This window comes from Bison bison, unplaced genomic scaffold (genome assembly GCF_000754665.1).
Source record: "Bison bison bison isolate TAMUID 2011002044 unplaced genomic scaffold, Bison_UMD1.0 scf7180017864371, whole genome shotgun sequence".
NCBI classification, from domain to species: Eukaryota; Metazoa; Chordata; class Mammalia; order Artiodactyla; family Bovidae; genus Bison; species Bison bison.
The window spans coordinates 6916243-6925795 of NW_011494943.1; the positions used below are offsets into that span (position 1 = coordinate 6916243).

Sequence of the window (9553 nt, forward strand, 5' to 3'; positions counted from 1 at the left end):
GAGCCGCGCCGCCGCAGCGCCCGCCCGCCACCCGCCGCCTGCGGGGCCATGCGGAGGGCCGCCAGGATGGAGGACTTCACGGCAGAGGAAGAGGAGCCCTGGTACGACCAGCAGGACCTGGAGCAGGGTAAGCGCAGGGAGCGGGAAAGCGGGGTGCGCCCCGCGACCCCTGTCCCCTTCTCCATTGTTGGGAGGTGTCACCCCGGGGAGGGCCGGACTGCATCTGGCGTGCCAGACTCGGAGGGGAAATGCGTCTGGAGAATGGGGACGTGGAGAGACGGTGGCCTGCCCCGGAAAAGCGGAACCAGACCGGTGGAGACCTGCAAAAGTCGGGGGAGCGGTCTTCTTTCCCTAAACAACAGGGGTGGACATCACCCAGTTCGCCCACCTCATCTTATAGGCAGGAACTGCCCAGGAGCCCCGGGTATGGTTGAGGGGGTCTGAAAATGCTAACTGGAAGTCTTTGGAGGCCAGGAGGCGGCTTGTTGGTTCTGTTTTGCTGAGTGGGGTTGTGTGTGGCGAGAGGTGAGGGGAGGAAGTTAATCCCATTCTAAATCCAGCGGCACCCTTCCCTGCCAGGATTCTGCAGCTCACAGACTCCTAGAAAGTTTCCCCAGCTCCCTTCCCCTCCCTCGGGGGAGATGATGAGGGTGCGGGCATCTTGCGGATGAAGACAGCGGAGACAACTAGGAGTCCAACCCGCCTTCTGGAGGGAGGAGTCCCTGCGGCCCTTCCCCTGCTGGCCTTCTCCCAAATGGCGCAAGGTCTGGAGCAGGTCGGATTTGGGAATTCTGAGCAGTGCCCCAGATCAGAGCCTGAGTAAAGAGGGAGCCACGTTTCCGTCTCTCCCATCTGAGGGCAAAGAGGGCGACTGGAAGGGGGTTGGTGAGGTGGCCGGGGTGACATCACTCCGAGGAGGGGGCGGGGCTGTTAGGACAGGAAGGAGGAGAAGGCTTGAGAGGGTCAGGGCCAAGGCCCGCTGGAGTTCAATCCACCCTCCCTTCCCCAAAGTGCCTCCTTCTGGGATGGTCAGAATTGGAGGGGCTAGGAAGTGTATCCTAGAAGTGACCATAGTCACCCAGCAAGCCGGGTGGGTGTGGACAGTCTGGGTGTGGGCCGACAGCCTCCACTCTGGGTCTCCAACTCTGGGGCTCAGATATCTGCCTTTGCCCCTGTGCAAGGCATCTACCCCCATCCTGGAGCCTTTGTGTTTCAGCCCTGACCCACAATCCCACGTGGCCAGATTTGCTGGTAGATGAGGCTCTGCCCTTGTGCTCCCGGCTGTGGGTTAATTGGAGCCTCTGGGGGACCAGGGTGGGACTGGGGGTTCTGGGCTGGACCCTGCCTCTACCCTCAGCCTCCCTGCCTGGAGTGAAATGCCCAATCCTGGCTGCAACACCTCCTTCCCCAACCCTGGGCCAACTACTCCCAAAACCTCACATTACACAAACACCTATCAGGCTCCACTGTGTCAGACGCCATCCTGGGAGCTGGGAGCAGTCTTAGCCTTGGCCTCCTCGGTTCACCCGGGTAGGGGAAGTTGGGCTTGTAACTGAGTGGGGATGGCAGGATGCAATGAGAGGGCTTCACGGAAGAGGTGGGCCTGGAAGGAAAGATTGGAAGCTGAGTGCCTGGGAAGATGGCCTCCTCAGAGGCAGATGCTAATGTCATTGCTGTCTCATTCCATTCCCGCGCCCCTGAAGAAGGCTCTGGCACCATGCCCAGCCCAGATGTGGGAGGAAGGAGCCAGGGAGAAAGGCTGGCAGATGTGCTGCATCCGGAGAGGGAGGGATGCCCAGATCCCAGGGTGGCCAGGCAGTCAGGCTCTGGGGCCAGGGTCAGGAATGGGCCCCACAGGCCCCTGCTTTTCTGGCCTTGTTGGTCTGCAGCAGTCGGCCTAGCCTCATGGCCTGAGTAGCAGCTGGATGCCAGCAGCAAGGAGGGAAACCAGAGATAGTCTCAGAAGAAACGAGAGCTTTCGACCAAAACCCCAGCCTCTACTTGCCAAGGGCCAGATGCAGGGCCGAGCCTGGGGACTTGATCTCCACCCTCCGGAGTCTCCACAGCCCAGCCGAGGAGGCAGGAATGGGATCAAATCAGCACTTGTGAGTGAGCCACAGGGGCTCTGCAGCAGTGAGCCCTGCAGACAGTGAGAACAGACTTGAGGGCCCTCTGCTGCGAGATGCACAAGATTTTTGCAGCCCCTTGGAGCTGGAGGGGAACAGCCACACCCCCAAACCCCTACCCACCCCTACCGCCCCAGCAGAGGAAGAAAGGCCAGTGGTCTAGTGGAGACGGTACGTGTACTAAGGCACAGAGTGATGTGAGAAGCCTGCACCGGGAAGTGGGGATTATCCAGAGTGTCAGGGTGGGGTTGGAGGAAGGCCCAGGCACAGCTACTGCAGCACCACCCCTGTGGGGCCCGGCATGAAGCACCGGATGGTGGGGTGAACTTGGGCCAGAGGCCAACCACATGGGGGATCGGGTGCCTGTTGCTTCCCCCTTCCCCTCACCCAGTGCCCAAACTCTCTCCTGCCCAGCTCCCCCTCGTTGCCTCTGGGCATCCCAAGACGTGGTTTTTCTCAGCCAGCTCCATCCCCGCTGAGGATGGGCCCCAAATTTACTTTCAGATGCTTCGCCATCAAGCTCCTGTTTGACTTTGACGTTGTTCTGTCCTAGTGGAGGGAGGCGACGGGGACAAACAAGGCCCTCAGTTCTCACTGTGCCCCCTCTGCCCTCTGCCATAAGCACCCGTGAAAATAGAAAAAGCCATTAATTATTAGGCGCTGGCACTCTCTCTGCCTGCCTCCCTCCCCCACCTTGGACCAGGTGTGCCTGGCCCTGTGGGTACCTCTTTCCGGACTGAGAGATAGCTGCTGAGTCACACATTTGAAGTCTTGGGCTCCTGACCTTGAGTCTCAGCCTCAGGGCCGAGCTCTGACATGGCAAAGGGAGGAAGGTGAGCGGACCCCAATTCCGCAGACCCAGAGTTCCTGACATTGGTGCCCTGAAGGTTGTGAACAGACCCCTGCCACCCTGCCAGGTGGTGGCTGGCCTTCTCCCGTCCCTTTTATCTTTGTCTTTTCTTCCTGGTGTCTGCCCTCTGTCCTTTTCCTGTCTCTCTTCTCCCGAGTCTAGGGGGCTCCATGCTGACCCCAGTCAGGAGGGGCAGTGTGATTTCAGGGTTTCCTTTCAAAGACATCCCCTGGCTCCCAGCCATTGTCTCTCGGGTTCTGGGGCGTTGCTCCCAGGCAACACCTTGACTGGCATTCAGAGCCCACTGCAGGAGACCCCAGAAAACTTAGGTCCAGGCAGGGGAGATGCCAGTTCAGACCCAGTACCTCCCAGTAATGGTCCAGTGTGACCATTATTCTGGCCATGGCAGGCTGTTCATTACTCCAGATTCCACTTCCAGCTTAGCCAGCTCCTCTGTTCCCCCACTCCTAGGCCCCCCTCCCACTCTGGTCTGGGGTCTGCACCCTCCCCAGAGTCATCCCCAGCCCTCATCTAGCTGGGTCCTTTCCCCAGCACTTGGCTCCACTCAGTCCCCTGCCCTGAAGCTTGTAGACTTCTCTCGTGATCCCTCCTGGCAGCTCTGACCAGCTTAGCTTCCACTGTGATCCAAGTTCCCTGAAACAGTCCCTGAGATTCTCCCCCACCCCAAACTACTTCCACTGTGTTCTCTTCCTCCCCTTCCTTGGAATCACTAGGCGGCTCTGGTCACATTCTCTGCCTTCAACATCCCCAGGTTATAGTGTGACTTGCAGCCACCCCAGCCCACCCCGCTGGTGGTAGGAATACATACCCAGCTCAGATGCCTACCTGGAAGAAAAAGCATAAAGTGCAGTTGTTCTCGGCCTTAACTGTGACTGAAGGCCCTGAAACTCTAGCTTAAGTTTCAGGAGTTTCATGCAGGTCATCCACAGAGCCTGTCCCTCGAAGCCAAGGCAGGAGACAGCATCAGTAGAAATGGCCCCATTGCAGACCACCTGACCCAGTTCCCAAGGCAAAGAAATAAAAAGCTGTATTGAGTGTCACCTTCTGTTTTTCCATTTATACCTGAGTTATTGAAAGGGTTTGTGGATGAGCCAAATGCTCACCATCTCATTACAGAGAAAAGGGAGCTGGTATGCCTCCCTCATCATGAACCAGGGGTGGTTGGTCCTGCTGAATTTCCACCAAGCACACAGCAGAAACTGACCTGCCCTCCTCTTTGAGACTACAATGTGATTCTTGGCTTCCCTTATAAATATATATTTAAATATAAGTGAATAATATATATATATATATATATATACTACTCTTTGCTTTTTTTTTTTAATTTATTGGAGTAGAGTTGATTTGCAGTGTTGTGTTAGTTTCTGCTCTATGGCAAAGTGAATCAGTTAGATATATATCTACTCTTTTTTTAGATTCTCTTCCCATATAGGTCATTACAAAGTATTAAGTAGACTCACCTGTGCTATGGGCTTCCCAGGTGGCCTTAGTGGCAAAGAACCCGCCTACCAATGCAGGAGACATAAGGTGGTGCAGGTTTGGTCCCTGGATGGGGAGGATCCCTGGAGAAGGAAATGGCAACCCACTCCAGTATTCTTGCCTGGAGAATCCCTTGGACAGAGGAGCCTGGTGGGCTACAGTCCATAGAATCACCAAGAGTCGGACACGACTGAAGCGACTTAGCACGTGTGCACCCGTGGTATACAGTAGGTCCTTCTTCATTATCTTATTCATTACCCTTTGTGTCTGAAAGGAGTTAGGCATATATATGTGGGAATATCCACTCCAAATGTCATGATCAGATCAGATCAGATCAGATCAGTCGCTCAGTCATGTCCGACTCTTTGCGACCCCATGAATCGAAGCACGCCAGGCCTCCCTGTCCATCACCAACTCCCGGAGTTCACTCAGACTCACATACATTGAGTCAGTGATGCCATCCAGCCATCTCATCCTCTGTCATCCCCTTCTCCTCCTGCCCCCAATCCCTCCCAGCATCAGAGTCTTTTCCAATGAGTCCACTCTTCGCATGAGGTGGCCAAAGTACTGGAGTTTCAGCTTTAGCATCATTCCTTCCAAAGAAATCCCAGGGCTGATCTCCTTCAGAATGGACTGGTTGGATCTCCTTGCAGTCCAAGGGACTCTCAAGAGCCTTCTCCAACACCACAGTTCAAAAGCATCAATTCTTTGGCACTCAGCCTTCTTCACAGTCCAACTCTCACATCCATACATGACCACTGGAAAAACCATAGCCTTGACTAGACGGACCTTTGTTGGCAAAGTAATGTCTCTTTTGAATATGTTATCTAGGTTGGTCATAACTTTCCTTCCAAGGAGTAAGCACCTCTTAATTTCATGGCTGCAGTCACCATCTGCAGTGATTTTGGAGCCCAAAAAATAAAGTCTGACACTGTTTCCACTGTTTCCCCATCTGTTTCCCATGAAGTGGTGGGACTGGATGCCATGATCTTCGTTTAGCTTATACTGATGCTCTTATCACATTCCACTCACTCGTTCTTTCAAAAAAGATTTATTATTCACCTGCTCTGTGCCGGGTATTGTTCTAAGTCCTCAGGGTATCAGTGACTGAAACAGGCAAAATCCCTACCCTTTAAGCTTACCACTAGTCAAGGGGCAGGAGCAAGTTAATGAGCAAATTGTTGGGTAAGTTAGATAGTGATAGGAGCTAATGAGAAAAATGAAGCAGGGAGGGCGTGGGGGTGGGGGAGGGTGCAATTTTGAATCAGTGTTTGAGAAAGGCTTCCTGGAGGAGGTGACATTAAAGCACAGACTTGAGGGCACAGAGAGGAACTCTAGGAGTGTCTGGGGAGAGGGCATTCCAGGCCAATGCACAGGTCTCCTCATGGCTTACATCTCCTTCCAGGCTTAGAGTCTCCCCAGAGGCGGCCCCTGGGTCCTGGTTCTCTCCAGGTCCCCAAGGCTCAGCCCAGAGCGAATGTTCAGAACAGGAATGGGAGGGGTCTTCTGACTCCATCCTCTGTTGCTCATGCTCCTCCCACCCTCTGCCACCTCCCCACCAGACTTGCATTTGGCCGCAGAGCTGGGGAAGACGCTGCTGGAGAGGAACAAGGAGCTAGAGGAGTCTCTACAGCAGATGTACTCCACTAACGAGGAGCAAGTGCAAGAGATCGAGGTGAGGGGCCCCCTGGGCCCTATACATGCTCCCCAGCCCATCGAGGGCCCCTTAGTCTGTGTATACCTGTGTGCAGCTTAGGAAAAGGTACCCCATCTTAGCAGACCCAGCCTTGACCCAAAAGCCTTGTGCAGTCCACAACCTGCACAACTGTCCCAGGCAGCCCCGTTGAACCACCAGCTCGACCCCCTCCCTCCGCTGCAGATGAATACCCCAAAGCAAACCTGTTCCTGAAAGTGGGAGGAGGGCCCAGGCAGAGACATTTTCCCCAACCCAGTTCTGAAAGGTAACTATCCCACCCCTACCCCCATCCCCCAGTACCTGACCAAACAGCTGGACACACTGCGGCACGTGAATGAACAGCACGCCAAAGTGTACGAGCAGCTGGACCTGGCGGCCCGAGACCTGGAGCTGACCAATCAGAAGCTGGTGCTGGAGAGTAAGGTGGCCCAGCAGAAGATCCACGGGTGAGGGCCGGGTGGAGCTGGGAACTTGGATGTGGGATGGTAAGGGGGAGGCCCCAGGGCTGGGTGTACCTGTGTGTGTGTGTGTGTGTGTGTGTGTGTGTGCCAGTGGGTGTGACTCAGATTCCTTCTCCCAAAAGCCCAGGTCTGGGAACCTGGGATGGTAGTAACTTTGCCCTCATTGATTTGGGCTGGTTTAACATTCCTTCTTTGGAAGGAATGATGCTAAAGCTGAAGCTCCAGTACTTTGGCCACCTCATGCGAAGAGTTGACTCATTGGAAAAGAGTCTGATGCTGGGAGGGATTGGGGGCAGGAGGAGAAGGGGACGACAGAGAATGAGATGGCTGGATGGCATCACTGACTCGATGGACGTGAGTCTGAGTGAACTCTGGGAGTTGGTGATGGACAGGGAGGCCTGGCGTGCTGCGATTCATGGGGTCGCAAAGAGTCGGACATGACTGAGCGACTGAACTGAACTGAACTGAACTGAACATTCTTGCCACAACCCGTCTTTAAGCACCAACTATACTCCAGGCTCTGTTTTAGGGAAAATATAGTGATGGGGATGCAAAGACACTGTCCCGCCCTCTGGGAGGGAAGGCAGGTATGTGAATATTTTATTGCAGTGCAAAGTGATAAGTGATAGAAGGGTGTACAAGGAACGGAGGAGACAGGACTTCCCAAGTGGTCCAGTGGTTAAGACTCTGCACTTCCACTGCAGGAGATACAGGTTTGATCCCAGATCAGGGAACTAAGATTTTGCACATCGTATGGCCCCAAAATAAATATAAATTAATTAAGTGAGAGTGAAAGTTGCTCAGTCTTGTCCAACTCTTTTCGACCCCATGGACTATACAGCCCATGGAATTCTCCAGGCCAGAATTCTGGTGTGGGTAGCCGTTCCCTTCTCCAAGGGATCTTTCCAATCCAGGTATCAAACCCAGGTCTCCCACATTGCAGGTGGATTCTTTACCAGCTGAGCTACCAGGGAAGCCCAATTAAATAAAGTAAAAATCTTTAAAAAAGAAAAGAGCCTTCTGGTGATCCAGTGGCTAAGACTCCTCGCTTCCAATGCAGGGGGCCCAGGTTTGATCCCTGGCCAGGGAACTAGATCCCACAGGTGATAACCAAAGATCCCACATGCCGAGACTAAGATCAAAGATTCTGTGTGCTGCAACTAATACCTGGCACAGCCAAATAAGTAAATAAATACGTAATAAATGAGTAAATTTAAATAAATAAGTAGATACATTAAAAAAGAAAGAAACGGAGGGAGGAAACACGGAGAAGTGTCGGCTCAGCCTGGGAGGTGGAGCAGAAGCGTGGGTCCTTGGCTGCCCAAGGAATTCCTCGTCTGACCTCAGCCCCAGGCAGTGTGGCTCAAGGTTGCCTGTCCGGCCCCAGCCCCAAGCCCCCCAGGGCTGCGGTGAGGAGGGTTGGCCCCGTCCCCTGAGCGTCCCTCCCATCCGTGTGTGCCCCACTCCACCCCAGGCTGACAGAGACCATTGAGCGCCTGCAGACCCAGGTGGAGGAGCTGCAGGCTCAGGTGGAGCAGCTGCGGGACCTGGAGCAGCTGCGAGTGCGGCGGGAGAAGCGGGGACGGCGGCGCACCATCCACACCCTCCCCTGCCTCAAGGAGCTGTGCACCAGCCCCCGGTAGGTGAGGGCGCACTGGGCCCATCTCCACGGGGTGAGGGGAAGGCAGGGTGGGCACCGGGCAGCAGGTGGGAGGAGGGTCGGTGCATCCTCTGGGCTATTGCAGAGGCAGGTCGTGGAGCTAACAGCAGTCAGCAGCTGGCGCTGAGAGCCCTGGCCACGTGCCCACCACGCCGCTCAGTGACTTAATTCTCATGGCAATACGGTGAGGTGTGGTTTATCATCCCCGCTACTCAGAAGAGGAAATTGAGACTCCGAGGTCACCTGCTTAGTAAGTCAGAAGTCAGGAGGGACGAACCACTGTCCCTTTCAGTTCCCATTAAGCCTTTTGAATTGGGATGACTTAAACAGTGGGGGACTTTGGTGGTCGTCCAGTGGCTAAGACTCCACGCTCACAATTCAGGGGGCTTGGATTCGATCCACCGTTAGGTAACTAGATCTCACACGCCACAACTGAAGATCCTGCATGCTGCAATAAAGATTGACGATCTAAGACTCGGCACAGCCAATTTTTTTTTTTTAAAAGAAGAATACACACCGTGGATTTAATGGGTGTTTCAATAAAGTTCCTGGCAAGAGACAGACAGCGCCCCTCCCAGGGTAATTGAGGACAGATCAATAAAGAGGTGTGGGCAAGGTGTGGGGAAACTAGGTGGACACTGCTACACCCTGGGGTTGCAATAGTCAAGAGCTGATACCATCCTGAGACCAAAGGGACCAGGAGAAGGGAGGATACTGGAACCCAGAGGGCATGGAGCAGGCTTCCTGCCTGCCCCACAGTAACCAGGGAGGAAGCCCAGGGAGAGACATTCCCTGCAACCTCTCTCTGCTCCTACCCCTGGAACTCCTGCCGGTAGCGCCCATCGGCTGAACCCAAGAGAGAGCCAGGACACCTGGCTGAAGCGAAGGGCAAGCTCCCAGGGCAGAGAGCCAGGGGAGAAGGCGCGGGAGTGACTCTAGTGGGCAGAGCATGCAGCCCAGTGGGGCAGAGAGATGCAGCTGAGCTCCAAGGGCCTGGCCTGCGCGCGCCCTCGCCATCTGCCCACCTGCCCCTGCTCCTTCCCAGGTGTGAAGATGCCTTCCGCCTGCACAGCTCCTCCCTGGAGCTGGGCCCGCGTCCCCTGGAGCTGGAGAACGAGCGGCTGCAGACCTTGGTGGGCGTGCTGCGCTCCCAGGTGAGCCAGGAGCGGCAGCGCAAGGAGCGGGCGGAGCGCGAGTATGCAGCGGTGCTCCAGGAGTACTCGGAGCTGGAGCGGCAGCTGTGCGAGCTGGAGGGCTGCC

The 9553-nt window shown here is 55.2% G+C and overlaps 1 protein-coding gene across 1 annotated transcript in view; it reads left to right on the top strand.

The window, feature by feature from the left end:
• Positions 1 to 6: 6 nt before the first annotated feature.
• Positions 7 to 9553, top strand: part of CDR2L (cerebellar degeneration-related protein 2-like) — an 11433-nt gene continuing 1886 nt past the window's right edge. The window contains exons 1-5 of the mRNA XM_010856493.1: positions 7 to 127; positions 6039 to 6151; positions 6470 to 6618; positions 8108 to 8272; positions 9339 to 9550. Coding sequence (XP_010854795.1) covers positions 49 to 127; positions 6039 to 6151; positions 6470 to 6618; positions 8108 to 8272; positions 9339 to 9550 — 718 coding nt within the window. The 5' untranslated portion in view covers positions 7 to 48. The remainder of the gene's footprint in view (positions 128 to 6038; positions 6152 to 6469; positions 6619 to 8107; positions 8273 to 9338; positions 9551 to 9553) is intronic.